Raw genomic sequence first — 16,555 nt, 5'->3', positions numbered from 1 at the left:
AGTACCACTCTCCATATTTTCGAGCAACGTGGTGGCTGCATCATGTTATGGGTACGCTTATAATCGTTAAGGACTTGGGAGTTTTTCAGGATAAATAAAAAAACTGAATGGAATTAAGCACAGGCAAAATTCTAGAGGAAAACCTGGTTCAGTCTGCTTTCCACCAGACACTGGATGATGAATTTACCTTTCAGCAGGACAATAATCTAAAACACAAGGCCAAATCTACACTGGAGTTGCTTTCCAAGAAGACAGTAAATGTTCCTGAGTGGCCAAGTAACAGTTTTGACTTAAATCTACTTGAAAATCTATAGCAAGACCTGAAAATGGTTGTCCAGCAATGATCAACAACCAATTTGACAGAGCTTGAAGAATTTAAAAAATAATAATCCAAGTGTGGAAAGATCCCAGAAAGACTAACAGCTGTAATTGCTGCCAAAGGTGCTTCTACAAAGTATTGACTCGGGGGTGTGAAGAACTTATGTAAATTAGATATTTCTGTATTTCATTTTCAATAATTTTTCTAAAAAAATCTACAAACATGTTTTCAGGCAACACAACAAAATGTTGAATAGGTCAAGAGGTATGAATACTTTCTGAAGGCACATGTACAGTATTGCATAGAAACATATTATTTCATTAATTTCACCACTCTCTCTACATATTCTCTGAAATACTGTATATCTAATATCTCTAATATAACTGAAATATATCTATAAATAACGTATTGAAATTATATCTATGACCTGGTTCTTACTGTGCTGTTGTTACAGGACATGATGCCTCTGCAGTACATTTACACCATGGCCCTGGAGCACGATGTGAAGACCAGCCAGTCTACTAAACAGACATCAGAACTGCTGCAGCAACGCTGCTACCAGGTACGACAGACAGACAGACAGACAGACAGACAGACAGACAGACAGACAGACAGACAGACAGACAGACAGCGACCAACCGGCAGGAGAACTGCTGCCAGGTACGCTGACAGACAGACACAATTAGCAAGCCTATTCAATGTGTCAAACATTCCTGTATACAAGAAAATGTGGAATAATATGTAAAGTGATTTAGTATGATGTGGTTAATCCTACGTCTTAATCCTGAAGGTCCTGGCATCCAAGAAGAATGAGATTGATAAGTGGCGCAGGGAGTTCAAGGAGCAGTGGTCCAGAGAACAGAGGAGGATGGTAAATGCTGTTTTTTTAGACGCTACTGTGTATGTGTGTTTTAACAGCTTCTCCCATTGATCAGAACATTGCGTTAACTAACAGCTTCTCTCATTGGTCAGAACAATGTGGTAACAGCTTCTCCCATTGATCAGAAAAATGCGGTAACCGCTTCTCTCGTTGGTCAGAACAATGTGGTAACAGCTTCTCTCATTGGTCAGAATGAGACGGTGGCGGCTCTGAAAAAGGCTCGTCAGCAGTACCTGCAGCGCAGCGAGGACCTGGAGAAGACCAGGGCTGTGACGGCCAAGGCCGGGGACGAGCTCACAGCGGGACACAAGACCCTGGACAAGAGGAGGAAGTCACGTGACGACGCACAGTCAAAGGTGTGGTACAGCGGGTCCAACTGGGGTTCACGGAAACATATCCCACTTTTTAGGTTTACATTTTTTTTAATAGGAATATTAGGATTGTTATATTTTTTGTCATCATGTGACTCACTGTGCCTATCTCTCTCTTTCTCTCTCTCCCTCTCTCATTCACCCCACCCCTACGACCAGGTGATGGAGGCAGAGATGCAGTACAGACAGTGTGTGTGTGAGGCCCAGGACCACCAGGACAAGCTGGAGAGTTTGAAGGAGAAGATCATAGTTCACACCCGCAAACTCATCTGCCAGGGGGACACTATACTCAAGGAGGTAGGTGTCAAAGCCTATTGGCGATAGAGATATTCCCTGTGCTGGATGCAACAAGTGCAGTGCATAATAGGGATAGTGATAGCATAAGAGTGGGTATAAGAGTAAATAGACTCAAGGCAAGCAGTCAGCAGCCGTTTCAATTAGTCTTTTAAGACTGTCAATGCTTTTGATTTAAACAATTGCCCACACAACAACAAAAAACATTAAAATATGGTCCAGGTCTCCTTTTCTAAATAATATATTAATATAATATATCCCATATAGCAGACCATTTTATACAAAGCAACTTAGTCATGCGTGCATACATTTTACATACAGGTGGTACTGGGATTTAACCGAATATGCTGGCGTTGCCATGCTCTACCAACTGAGCTACAGAGGTTTCTTGAGCTCAATGGGATGAATAATTTTCAAATAATCCCTCTTAATCATGTACCTCTACCACCCCTAGGCCACAGTGAACATGTTCTACTTCCAGCGTCAGCAGACGGAGCCGGTTCCCCTGGGATACCACAACCTGGAGTTGACCTGCAGGCCGTGTGAACCCGGGGAGCCCTACCTGCTCTACGTCTTCAGGAAGAGAAGCCAAGAACAGCCCCTACAAACCTTCACCTTCCAGGAGTTTGTCCCTCAGAACAAGAGGTACGGACGGATGGATGATTTGTCCTGTTCGAGATAGGCTACGGCTCTAATGGATGATGCTGTTTGTCCCATTAGTGCCTATTGTCTTATATTCAGAGTTGCTGTCAAGATTTTATTTGTAAATGTTCATTGTGTGTGTGTGTGTATGCTTGCCTGCGTGTGTGTATGCTTGCCTGCGTGTGTGTGTGCTTGCCTGCGTGTGTGTGTGTGCATGTGTGTGTGTCCGAATCTGTGTGTGGCACCTCCAAGTGGCCGTCGTAAGACCAGCAACCCCAGCTCTCTACAGGACTCCTTCTCCCTGCCTGAGGAAAGTCTGGTTAAACGAAAGGGCTACAGTGACAGTGAGAGCATAGGAGGCAGTCTGGAGTCTCTGACCAGCCCAGGTAAGCCTGTGTGCTTCATTTGACAGATTTCATTTAATCATGCTCAGAAGATTGACCAATCATCAAACATCGATGTCATAATTGGTAGTGGAGAGAAATAATGTGTTCGCTACGAAGCTTACGGGAAACTCACCTTGTCCTGTTTGTCTGGTCTCTCCTCCTTCTCTGTGTGTCTTACCCACATTGAACCCTGAACCCTGTAGCCCATGGCAACAGGAGGCTTCCTAAAGCCCCCTCCACAGGGACAATGTCATCAGATGACCTGGATGAGAGGGACATAGGCACCGTCCTGGAAGGAGGTGAATGTCACCGTCATCACCTAACTCACACAACAGACGCCAACTAATGGCTCTCTATACGTAAATTCTTCTGCTGAATTCCGAATCTACCCCTAACCCATTGTTTCCCAAACTCGGTCTTCGGGCACCCCAAGGGCTGCATATTTTGGTTTTTGCCCTAGACCTACACAGCGGATTCAGATAACCAACCGACTCAACATCAAGCTTTGATTATTTTAATCAGCTGTGTGCCCTAACCCCTACACCCTAGCCACTCCGGTAGATCTGAGAGGATTAGATGATCATTGTGGCAATTGCTTCTTGTCTACTGATTGGCTAGGTGGAAATGTTTCCATATTCTTCCACTTGTCCAATCCTCTCAGGTCTACAGGAGTTGCTACGGAGTTGAGTTTGTTTGGAACTAGGGGTAAATTTGGTGGGTAGTGTTTCCCACCATGACTGATTCCTGTCCTGTGATTCCTCGTAGATTGTGTGGACTCCACTCCAGAGGGGAACGGTACGGCGGGGAAGGTACGGACTACGTCCCGAGCCGCACTGACACACCGACTCAGGAAGATGAAGAGCAAGATGGTGAAGTGCAAACAGTGTGACAATTACATCGTGGTCAACGGCATTGAGTGTGAGGAGGTGAGAAAGAGGAGGAAGAGAAGGAGAGAGGAATGACTGACAGACATTTATGTGGCAGCCTCTTTAATGAGAAATGTATAACATTATTGCCTGATTCACAGTCACACTAAAGAGCCTGACCGATGCCAAGCTGAACTGAGCTGTACTGGGCTGGTTTGGTTCGCTATACTCCATAGTGGCGCCAGCACAGTATGGTTCAGGTTGAACCAGGTATATACAGTGGGGGGGGAAAGTATTGGATCCCCTGCTGATTTTGTTCGTTTGCCCACTTACAAAGAAATGATCAGTCTATAATTTTAATAGTAGGTTTATTTGAACAGTGAGAGACAGAATAACAACAAAAAATCCAGAAAAACGCATGTCAAAAATGTTATAAAATGATTTGCATTTTAATGAGGGAAATAAGTATTTGACCCCTCTGCAAAACTTGACTTAGTACTTGGTGGCAAAACCCTTGTTGGCAATCACAGAGGTCAGACGTTTCTTGTAGTTGGCCACCAGGTTTGCACACATCTCAGGAGGGATTTTGTCCCACTCCTCTTTGCAGATCTTCTCCAAGTCATTAAGGTTTCGTGGCTGACGTTTGGCTACTCGAACCTTCAGCTCCCTCCACAGATTTTCTATGGGATTAAGGTCTGGAGACTGGCTAGGCCACTCCAGGACCTTAATGTGCTTCTTCTTGAGCCACTCCTTTGTTGCCTTGGCTGTGTGTTTTGGGTCATTGTCATGCTGGAATACCCATCCACGACCCATTTTCAATGCCCTGGCTGAGGGAAGGAGGTCCTCACCCAAGATTTGACAGTACATGGCCCCGTCCATCGTCCTTTTGATGCGGTGAAGTTGTCCTGTCCCCTTAGCAGAAAAACACCCCCAAAGCATAATGTTTCCACCTCCATGTTTGACGGTGGAGATGGTGTTCTTGGGGTCATAGGCAGCATTCCTCCTCCTCCAAACACGGCGAGTTGAGTTGATGTCAAAGAGCTCCATTTTGGTCTCATCTGACCACAACACTTTCACCAGTTGTCCTCTGAGTCATTCAGATATTCATCGGCAAACTTCTGACGGGCCTATATATGTATTCTTGAGCAGGGGGACCTTGCGGGTGCTGCAGGATTTCAGTCCTTCACGGCGTAGTGTGTTACCAATTGTTTTCTTGGTGACTATGGTCCCAGCTGCCTTGAGATCATTGACAAGATCCTCCCATGTAGTTCTGGGCTGATTCCTCACCGTTCTCATGATCATTGCAACTCCACGATGTGAGATCTTGCATGGAGCCCCAGGCTGAGGGATATTGACAGTTCTTTTGTGTTTCTTCCATTTGAGAATAATCGCACCAAATGTTGTCACCTTCTCACCAAGCTGCTTGGCGATGGTCTTGTAGCCCATTCCAGCCTTGTGTAGGTCTACAATCCTGTCCCTGACATCCTTGGAGAGCTCTTTGGTCTTGGCCATGGTGGAGAGTTTGGAATCTGATTGATTGCTTCTGTGGACAGGTGTCTTTTTTACAGGTAACATGCTGCGGTTAGGAGCACTCCCTTTAAGAGTGTGCTCCTAATCTCAGCTCGTTACCTGTATAAAAGACACCTGGGAGCCAGAAATTTTTCTGATTGAGAGGGGGTCAAATACTTATTTCCCTCATTAAAATGCAAATCAATTTATAACATTTTTGACATGCGTTTTTCTGGATTTTTTTGTTGTTATTCTGTCTCTCACTGTTCAAATAAACCTACCATTAAAATTATAGACTGATCCTTTCTTTGTCAGTGGGCAAACGTACAAAATCAGCAGGGGATCAAATACTTTTTTCCCCCACTGTAGGGTGTGGTTTGAGCTCACCCTGTGGTTTACTAATCCATGTCCTCTGTCCCGCCTGCCTCTGTCCCGCCTGCCTCTGTCCCGCCTGCCGTCTCTGTAGTGTGGCGTGGCAGTTCATAGGAAGTGTCTGGAGGTGTTACAGCATGAGTGTGAGAACAGGAAGGGCGTTCTGTTCGGGGTGGGTTTCTCCCTGTTGCCCCGGGACCGGCCTGACGAGGTGCCCTTCGTGGTCCAGTGCTGTACGGCCGAGATAGAGAGCAGGGCCCTCACTCTACAGGTACTGTATTAACCTGGATGTAATATGGCTTAGAATAAGTACTGAAGCAAACAGTAAAACTGTTTTGCAGAAGCGACAGTACAGTGCCCTTATCTCAATCCTTCTTGTTTTCTCTCCCCCCCCCCCCCCATCCATCCCTCCTACCCAGGGGGTGTATCGTATCAGTGGGTCGAAGCCTCGTATCCAGAAGCTGTGTCAGGTCTTCGAGACCCAGAAGGACCAGGTCGACCTCTCTGACCTTTCACCTCATGACGTCACCTCAGTCCTCAAACACTTCTTTAAGGAGGTACTTCACTGTTTCCCAGACAACAAAGAACATTGATATTACAGACAATATACTGTAGAGCCAACGATACAGTTAATACAGACAGTATACTGTAAAGCCAACAATATAGTTAACTCTTACATCTAGACGTTCCGCTAGCGGAACACCTGCTCCAATATCCAATGATGGGTGTGGCGCGAAATACAAATTCCTCGAAAATCCAAAAACTTCAATTTTTGAAACATATGACTATTTTACACCATTTTAAAGACAAGACTCTCCTTTATCTAACCACACTGTCCGATTTCAAAAAGGCTTTACAGCGAAAGCAAAACATTAGATTATGTCAGCAGAGTACCCAGCCAGAAATAATCAGACACCCATTTTTCAAGCTAGCATATAATGTCACAAAAAACAAAACCACAGCTAAATGCAGCACTAACCTTTGATGATCTTCATCAGATGACACTCCTAGGACATTATGTTATCCAATACATGCATGTTTTGTTCAATCAAGTTCATATTTATATCAAAAACCAGCTTTTTACATTAGCATGTGACGTTCAGAACTAGCATTCCCACCGAACACTTCCGGTGAATTTACTAAATTACTCACGATAAACGTTCACAAAAAACATAACAATTATTTTAAGAATTATAGATACAGAACTCCTTTATGCAATCGCGGTGTCCGATTTTAAAATAGCTTTTCGGTGAAAGCACATTTTGCAATATTCTGAGTAGATAGCCCGGCCATCATGGCTAGCTATTTTGACACCCACCAAGTGTGGTACTCACCAAACTCCGATTTACTATTAGAAAAGTTTGATTACCTTTGCTGTCTTCGTCAGAATGCACTCCCAGGACTTCTACTTCAATAACAAATGTTGGTTTGGTTCCAAATAATCCATAGTTATATCCAAATAGCGGCGTTTTGTTGTGCGTTCAAGACACTATCCGAAGGGCAAAGAAGGGTGACGCGCCCGGCGCGTTTCGTGACAAAAAAATTCAAAATATTCCATTACCGTACTTCGAAGCATGTCAAACGCTGTTTAAAATCTCATTGTTCTCAGATCGACCACTATCCAAATGCGTTACTATTTTTCAGCCATGGCCTGCAAAGTCATCATTCAACGTTCTGGCGCCTTCTGAGAGCCTATGGGAGCGTTAGAAAATGTCACGTTACAGCAGAGATCCCCTGTTTTGGATAGAGATGATCAAGAAGGCCAAGAAATAGTCCGAGAGGGCGCTTCCTGTTTGGAATCTTCTCAGGTTTTGGCCTGCCAAATGAGTTCTGTTATACTCACAGACACCATTCAAACAGTTTTAGAAACTTTGGAGTGTTTTCTATCCAAAGCTAATAATTATATGCATATTGTAGTTTCTGGGCAGGAGTAATAATCAGATTAAATCGGGTACGTTTTTTATCCGGCCGTGAAAATACTGCCCCCTATCCATAACAAGTTATCAGACCGTATACTGTAGAGCCAACAATACAGTTAATACAGACAATATACTGTAGAGCCAACAATATAGTTAATACAGACCGTATACTGTAGAGCCAACAATATAGTTAATACAGACAGTATACCGTAGAGCCAACAATATAGTTAATACAGACAGTATACTGTAGAGCCAACAATATAGTTAATACAGACAGTATACTGTAGAGCTAATGATACAGTTAATACAGACAATATACTGTAGAGCCAACAATATAGTTAATACAGAGAGTATACTGTAGAGCCAATGACACAGTTAATACAGACAATATACTATAGAGCCAACAATATAGTTAATACAGACAGTATAATGTAGAGCCAACAATATAGTTAATACAGACAGTATACTGTAGAGCCAATTATAAAGTTAATACAGACAATATAGTTCATACAAACAATATACTGTAGAGCCAACAATATAGTTAATACAGACTATATACTGTTGAGCCATCAATATAGTTAATACAGACAGTATACTGTAGAGCCAATGATACAGTTAATACAGACAATATACTGTAGAGCCAATGATAAAGTTAATACAGACAATATACTGTAGAGCTAACAACATAGTTAATACAGACAGTATACTGTAGAGCCAACAATACAGTTAATACAGACAGTATACTGTAGAGCCAATGATAAAGTTAATACAGACAATATAGTTAATACAGACAGTATACTGTAGAGCCAACGATACAGTTAATACAGACAATATACTGTAAAGCCTACAATATAGTTAATACAGACAGTATACTGTAGAGCCAACAATACAGTTAATACAGACAGTATACTGTAGAGCCAATGATACAGTTAATAATGACAATATACTCTAGAGCCAACAATATAGTTAATACAGACAATATACTGTAGAGCCAACAATACAGTTAATACAGACAGTATACTGTATTGCCAACAATATAGTTAATACAGACAATATACTGTAGAGCCAACAATATAGTTAATACAGACCGTATACTGTAGAGCCAACAATATAGTTAATACAGACAATATACTGTAGAGCCAATAATACAGTTAATACAGACAGTATACTGTAGAGCCAACAATATAGTTAATACAGACAGTATACTGTAGAGCCAATGATACAGTTCATACAGACAGTATACTGTAGAGCCAACAACATAGTTAATACAGACATTATACTGTAGAGCCAACAATATAGTTAATACAGACAATATACTGTAGAGCCAATGATACAGTTAATACAGACAGTATACTGTAGAGCCAAAAATATAGTTAATACAGACATTATACTGTAGAGCCAACGACACAGTTAATAAAGACAGTATTCTGTAGAGCCAACAATATAGTTAATACAGACCGTATACTGTAGAGCCAAAATGATACAGTTAATACAGACAGTATACTGTAGAGCCAACAATATAGTTAACAGACAGTATACTGTAGAGCCAACGACACAGTTAATACAGACATTATACTGTAGAGCCAACAATGTAGTTAATACAGACATTATACTGTAGAGCCAACGACACAGTTAATACAGACAGTATACTGTAGAGCCAACAATATAGTTAATACAGACATTATACTGTAGAGCCAACGACACAGTTAATAAAGACAATTAAGAGTCGAATGGACATACACTGTTATTTCAACTCTCACACAAAGCTCCCCTTCATGATTATGCCAACCTATGTCCATATTACTCATATCTTAACTCAGGATTTCCCTCTTGGTGAACATCATGTGGTACAATTGTCAGTCAATGCATCGAAGCTAATAAGTATTTATTATTATTATATGTTAATAACAATCTATTGTTATTATTTATTAGAAATAAAACCATCTTCATCCCCAGCTTCCAGAGCCGCTGTTGACCTTTGACCTGTACAATGACTTCATCTGGGTGGGCAAGGAGATCCAACGTCTCAGTGAGAGGGAGGCGACAGCAGAGACTCCTGGGATAGTGGAGGACCTCACATATAACCTGAGAGACCTGCTGGGGAGACTGCCCCCATACCGCTACTACACAGTGCAGCATATGATGCGTCACCTCCACAGGTACTACACTACTACACAGTGCAGCATATGATGCGTCACCTCCACAGGTACTACACTACTACACAGTGCAGCATATGATGCCTCACCTCCACGGGTACTACACTACTACACAGTGCAGCATATGATGCCTCACCTCCACGGGTACTACACTACTACACAGTGCAGCATATGATGCCTCACCTCCACAGGTACTACACTACTACACAGTGCAGCATATGATGCGTCACCTCCACAGGTACTACACTACAGCACCATGCTCCCACCCATTCAGGACATCTACTCAAAATGGTGCCTGAGGAATGCCTGCAGCATCATCAAGGACCCCACACACGAGCTGTTCACTCCCTTACCAACAGGCAGACGGTATCGGAGCATGAGGTCTGATACCAACAGGCTCAGAGACAGTTTCTATCCACAACATTTACATTACATTTTAGTCATTTAGCAGACGCTCTTATCCAGAGCAACTTACATTTTTTTTTCTGGGCTGGCCCCCCGTGGGAATCAAACCCACAACCCTGGCGTTGCAAACACCATGCTCTACCAACTGAGCTACAGGGAAGGTGATGAGCTACAAGCCATCAGACTGCTGAACACTTGAACTGGACTGACCACCTGATCTGATTCTCCACACCTTAGCACACATGCACGCCCACACAGACATACACACACACACACACACACACACTCACACACACACACAGTACATTCATGCTACACACGCAGTCTCTTATCATGATGTGTCACCTACACAGATACTACTGCACACTGCAGCACATGATGTGTCACCTACACACTGCATCAGATGTCACCTACACAGATACTACTGCACACTGCAGCACATGATGTGTCACCTACACACTGCAGCAGATGTCACCTACACAGATACTACTGCACACTGCAGCACATGATGTGTCACCTACACACTGCAGCAGATGTCCCCTACACAGATACTACTGCACACTGCAGCACATGATGTGTCACCTACACAGATCCTACTACACACTGCAGCACATGATGCATTACCTACACAGATACTACTACACACTGCAGCACATGATGTGTCACCTACACAGATACTACTGCACACTGCAGCACATGATGTGTCACCTACACAGATACTACTACACACTGCAGCACATGATGCATCACCTACACAGATACTACTACACACTGCAGCACATGATGCGTCACCTACACAGATACCACTACACACTGCAGCACATGATGCGTCACCTACACAGATACTACTACACACTGCAACACATGATGCATCACCTACACAGATACTACTACATACTGCAGCACATGATGCGTCACCTACACAGATACTACTACACACTGCAGCATGTGATGCGTCACCTACACAGATACTACTACACACTGCAGCACATGATGTGTCACCTACACAGATACCACTACACACTGCAGCACATGATGCATCACCTACACAGATACTCCTAGACACTGCAGCACATGATGCGTCACCTACACACTGCAGCAGATGTCACCTACACAGATACTACTGCACACTGCAGCACATGATGTGTCACCTACACACTGCAGCAGATGTCACCTACACAGATACTACTACACACTGCAGCACATGATGTGTCACCTACACACTGCAGCAGATGTCACCTACACAGATACTACTACATACTGCAGCACATGATGCGTCACCTACACAGATACTACTGCACAATGCAGCACTTGATGCGTCACCTACACAATTAGCAAACCTGGTTGTTGTGGAGATGGCTCAGTGAACCATGCTCATAGACTTGTGTTAGCTCCCAAAAGTTATTCGTCGGCTTCAGCTCACTGGGAAAACAGATTATTGTGGCGTGCAGCAGAACAGTCGGTCACATGGTCATAAGAGGGGTGCTGGGCCCTCCTCCAGATGGTATTTTTTGGACCATACTCTATCCTCTCTTTTATTCACTCATTTCACATTCTCTCTCTCCACAGAGTATCAGAGAACTACGAGGAGAACAAGATGTCTCCCAGTAACCTGGGCATCGTGTTTGGTCCGACCTTGCTGCGCCCGCTGGTGTCTGTAGACGTGTCCATGCTGGCCCTACTGGAGACGACCTACCAAGCCCTACTGGTGGAGTTCCTCATCACACACCACCAACACATCTTCGACGCTCCACCTCCCGCCCCCACCACCCCCCTCCCTGACACCCCGCCCCGGGCGACGTGTTCAGGAGGGGCCCAGAAGACTGTTGCTGGGGCTGACCCTGGCTCTCAGGACACCCCCGCTGGAGGAGCCTCGTCCAGAGAACGCCCCCGCTCTCTAGAGGTAAGGGACACACTGAGGGTGGATTCCATTGTGTCAGGCAAGCTCAATCAAGTGCAGCTTAAGTATTTGAATTCAAACATAACATTTGAACCCAGGTCTGGTTAACAGATGGGTTAACCCTGGGCTGATAGACAAATATATACTTTTCAAATACTTTTCATAAACCCCCTATACTGAACTTCATTTAAATACAGATTTTCTACAATGTTTTTCAAGGGTTTGAATAGGAGGGCAATGTTAACCTCAATCAAACACTTAATTTTGAATCTGAGGCCTCTTGATCAAACATCTGGCAGCTGTAGGTTTGTCAGCCAGTGATTGGTCTTCTAAGTCTAAGTAACATTAGGACGGCTCATGATGCCCTACAGTCAGACCTGGGTTCAGATACTATTAGAAATTATTTAAAATACTTTTGCCAGGCTTCATTGAGCTTGCCTGACCCAATAGTACCAATATACTAGCCACAGCCCATCTGCCCACCCAGCCCATCTGGCACTCCAGGAAGGCTAGAGCAACTACTCAAAGTATTTGACAGATTTCAAATAGTATTTGAACCCAAGTCTGCCTCACAGCCAGGGTTCATGGAGTTCAGCCTCAGCATGCTGCCTTGAGCTCCTTTGGCTTCTGTTACCTGTTGTTGTCTCAAAGAGGTAATCTGGGATTCAAACAACAAGAAAGAGGTCACTCCAGTCACTTTTTTTGGTAAACAGCTGAGGGATGAGGCTGAAGAAATGTAACTAATAAGGCATTTATTACTAATATTCTTCAAGAGTCAATGGCTATATCATTTATTCAAATTAAAAGTCCCAAAACAGATGTACCAATCCCAGATTGCCCCTTTAATGCTCCTGGCTCGCCATGCTGTGACTCTGCTGTTGCCAACCCGGAAGGGATTACATGCTTTTTTTGTGAAGCTTAACACAGTGCAACATTGGGGTGTGTGTGTATGTATGCTACCTCTGACTGGACTCTGATCTGACCCTTCCTTTGCTGACCAGATCTACCCTGGCTGGGTTTCAAAACTGGTCAATGGCTTTCTCTGTGAAATATAGCCAAATGATTGTCAAATTCTTCCTGTTCTTCCTCCTCTATTGTACAATTACTTTGTTTCCTTTCTCCTCTCCTTCATTACCACTGATAGGCCAAAGGACTGGATACTGTGGAAACTGTAGGGTTCATGGGTAGGAAAGGACATGAGGAGAGGAAGCAAGTTAAAGCTATTGAGACACAGCCCTAGCATTGGTGTTCTTGGCCACTAAATACACAACACTGACCACTGGTAAATACTGGGAGGTGTGGGGGTGGAAGAGAAGGTTAGTGCCCTACCCTCTACATGTGAATTTGAAGTTGTTTAGGGACACAAGGAATTTATAAAAAAATTTGCCTGAAAAATAGAACTAGGAGAACAAGTGACCAGGCAACTTGATTTTATCCAATAAGAATAAAAATCCCTGTTTAATGTATACCTGCCAATATCGCTTTAATCCACTGGGGTTCACTTTCTAGACCTAGAGCTATAGTATGTATCTCGCTACAGCATTCCATTCCCAACACTTCCTACCCCAAATATCTGGTATCTATTCCCCAAAACTTAAGAGTTTGTGTCATTTCAACAGACTCGCACAATCAAGAGAGACTTGAGTGAGGGTTATATATCTGACAAGTCATCGTCCAATGAGGCAGTGGACCAGCTCAGCCCTGAAGCCAATGAGAGAGCAGGTAGGCGGGATGTACTTTAGTATCAGAGGAATGATTGGATTAATGGGTATTGTTGGTAAACAAGTGGGCTAGAGGACTTTGCTTTTCTTATCTGATCTGTCATTTCTTTACATAACCTTTCTCTGCTACCATCAGATATTTTGTCTGCTCGCTGCTCACTGTTTTTGTCATGTTATAGCGCCCCCTGCTGACTTGACTGTAGGCATTTTCTGCTTTCTTTTGACAAAATTCAACAGCCTCTCAAAAGCAAGGCTAAACTAACACGTTATGATAGAAAGAGACAGAGTATTTACTTTGCCAAGCTAAAAGGGAAATACAGTGGTTAATCTGTGTTTCTCTGGTTTGTCTTATTGTCGCCTCTCCTCCCCTTTGCTTCCCCAGTCGTGGCTGTGAGGGGGGCATCAGCAGAGGCTGCTGCTCTGGGTGATCTGGTGGGGGGTCCAGAGCCAGGGGACTCTCCCTCTGTGGGGACCCAGCCACAGAGCCACTTCAGTAGGCAGCCTGTCAAATACCAGCGCCAGCCCACCCCGGGTCTCCGCCGCTCCGCGGGCACTACCAGGGCCGGGCAGCTCGGGGAAGAGGAGGATGAAGAAGAGGAGGATGAAGAGGAGGAGGAGAGGCGGAGAAACCAGTCGAGGAGCGAAGACAGCAGTCGTAGCCCCTCCCCTGACCCTGGAAGCCAGAGAAGGAGAAGCCTTCGATTGGATCTCTCCCCCGAGACCACCGCCTACCACCTGCTCAGCCAGGCTGGAGGCCGCTCACCAGAGAACCAGACAGAAAGAGAGAAGACACGTCCGTATGAGGTTCCACAGGGCAGGCTGCGGGCGGGGACAGTGGTAGTAGAACCCTCAATTGCTGCAACAGCAGTAGCGGCAGGAGCCAATCCGACACCGAGCACCGGTGCTCAGGAGGCGTGGCTTAGAAGTCGGTTAGCCACATTGTCTCAGCTGAACATGAACCAGTCCAATAACAGTCAGGGTTGGGTGGGTGAGAGTCGGAGACAGGGCGGAGAGGAGGGTCTGAGTGGCCCGGCCCAGAGGATCCTGTCAGGACTGAAGCTCAGACGCAGCCACTCAGGACTGCAGCAACACTTTGTCTGAGAAAGGATGAAACTTTAAACCATAGAATTGGAATCACATTCGAGAATGGACATTCCTCATTCAAATCAACGTTTTGTGACTGGCAGGATTCTATTTCTATGGTTAAACCCATGGAAGGGATGAATTGTACTATGTAACTTCAAATGTTTTTTACAAATACAGTGAAAAATTACATCCGCTCATGATTACTCCAGAATACTCATAAATACAGAACATACTAACATACAGTCAAAAGTTAGGACACACCTACTCATTCAAGGGTTTTTCTTTATTTTTACTATTTTCTACATTGTAGAATAATAGTGAAGACATCAAAACTATGAAATAACACATATGGAACCATGTAGTAACCAAAAAAGTGTTGAACAAAATATATTTGATATTTTTCAAAGTAGCCACCCTTTGCCTTGATGACAGCTTTGCACACGCTTGGCATTCTCTCAACCAGCTTCATGAGGTAGTGACCTGGAATGCATTTCAATTAACAGGTGTGCCTTGTTAAAAGTTAATTTGTGGAATTTCTTTCTTTCTTAATTTGTTTGAGCCAATCGTGTTGTGGCAAGGAAGTGGTGGTATACAGAAGATAGCCCTATTTGGTAAAAGACAAAGTCTATATTATGGCAAAAACAGCTCAAATAAGCAAAAAGAAACAACAGTCCATCATTACTTTAAGACATGAATGTCAGTCAACACGGAAAATTTCAAGAATTTTTAAAGTTTCTTCAAGTGCAGTCACAGAAACCATGTGGACCGACACATGTTTCTGACCCAGAGTTTCCTCTGCTGCAGAGGATAAATTCATTAGAGTTAACTGCACCTCCGTTTGCAGCCCAAATACATTTTTGTTCCAACCGCCGTGTCTTTGTAAGAAGCAGAGTAGGTGATCGGATGATCTCTGCATGTGTGGTTCCAACCATGAAGCATGGAGGAGGAGGTGGGATGGTGCTTTGCTGGTGACACTGTCAGTGATTTCTTTCAAAATCAAGGCACACTTTTTTTTATCCAATTGGTAGTTACAGTCTTGTCTCATCGCTCCAACTCCCGTACGGACTCGGGAGAGGCGACGGTCGAGAGCCGTGCGTCCTCCGAAACACAACTCAACCAAGCCGCACTGCTTCTTGACACAATGCCCACTTAACCTGAAAGCTAGCCGCACCAATGTGTCGGAGGAAACACTGTGCACCTGGCAACCGTGTCAGCGTGCCCGCCACAGGAGTCGCTACTGCACGATGGGACAAGGACATCCCTGCCGGCCAAACCCTCCCCTAAGCCGGACGACGCTGGGCCAATTGTGCGCCGTCCCATGGGTCTCCCGGTCGCGGAATTCAAGGCACACTTAAAAAAATAAAAATACACTTAAGCAGCATGGCTACCACAGCATTCTGCAGTGAGGGGGGGGTTGGGTTGAGTTGGACCATAGAGTGAAGGAAAAGCAGACAACAACTGCTCAGCATATGTGGGAACTCCTTCGACTGTTGGAAAAGCATTCCTCATGAAGCTGGTTGAGAGAATACCAAGAGTGTGCAAAGCTGTCATCAAGGCAAAGGGTGGCTACTTTGAAAATTCTCAGATATAAAATATATTTAGATTTGTTTAACACTTTTTTGGTTACTACATGATTCCATATATGTAATTTCATAGCTTTGATGACTTCACTATTATTCTACAATGTAGAAAATAGTAAAAAATGAAGAAAAACCCTTAAATGAGTAGG

The 16,555-nt window shown here is 44.1% G+C and overlaps 1 protein-coding gene across 3 annotated transcripts in view; it reads left to right on the top strand.

The window, feature by feature from the left end:
• The window catches only part of LOC115196117 (GEM-interacting protein), a 43,571-nt gene extending 28,552 nt beyond the window's left edge, over window positions 1–15,019 (top strand). For 2 of the 3 annotated variants that reach the window (XM_029756704.1, XM_029756713.1), the window contains 14 exons: window positions 774–881; window positions 1,110–1,190; window positions 1,391–1,555; window positions 1,730–1,867; window positions 2,319–2,509; window positions 2,759–2,892; window positions 3,096–3,191; window positions 3,658–3,818; window positions 5,734–5,910; window positions 6,059–6,196; window positions 9,515–9,717; window positions 11,689–12,022; window positions 13,639–13,741; window positions 14,123–15,019. In XM_029756704.1, coding sequence (XP_029612564.1) covers window positions 774–881; window positions 1,110–1,190; window positions 1,391–1,555; window positions 1,730–1,867; window positions 2,319–2,509; window positions 2,759–2,892; window positions 3,096–3,191; window positions 3,658–3,818; window positions 5,734–5,910; window positions 6,059–6,196; window positions 9,515–9,717; window positions 11,689–12,022; window positions 13,639–13,741; window positions 14,123–14,841 — 2,748 coding nt within the window. In that variant the 3' untranslated portion in view covers window positions 14,842–15,019. The remainder of the gene's footprint in view (window positions 1–773; window positions 882–1,109; window positions 1,191–1,390; window positions 1,556–1,729; window positions 1,868–2,318; window positions 2,510–2,758; window positions 2,893–3,095; window positions 3,192–3,657; window positions 3,819–5,733; window positions 5,911–6,058; window positions 6,197–9,514; window positions 9,718–11,688; window positions 12,023–13,638; window positions 13,742–14,122) is intronic. The other variant, XM_029756721.1, reaches the window with a different exon arrangement.
• The last annotated feature ends 1,536 nt before the right edge of the window (window positions 15,020–16,555 follow it).

This window comes from Salmo trutta, chromosome 1 (genome assembly GCF_901001165.1).
Source record: "Salmo trutta chromosome 1, fSalTru1.1, whole genome shotgun sequence".
Taxonomy (NCBI): Eukaryota; Metazoa; Chordata; class Actinopteri; order Salmoniformes; family Salmonidae; genus Salmo; species Salmo trutta.
Note: the sequence above shows the minus strand (reverse complement) of the source record. Positions and strands in the feature narration are given on the sequence as shown.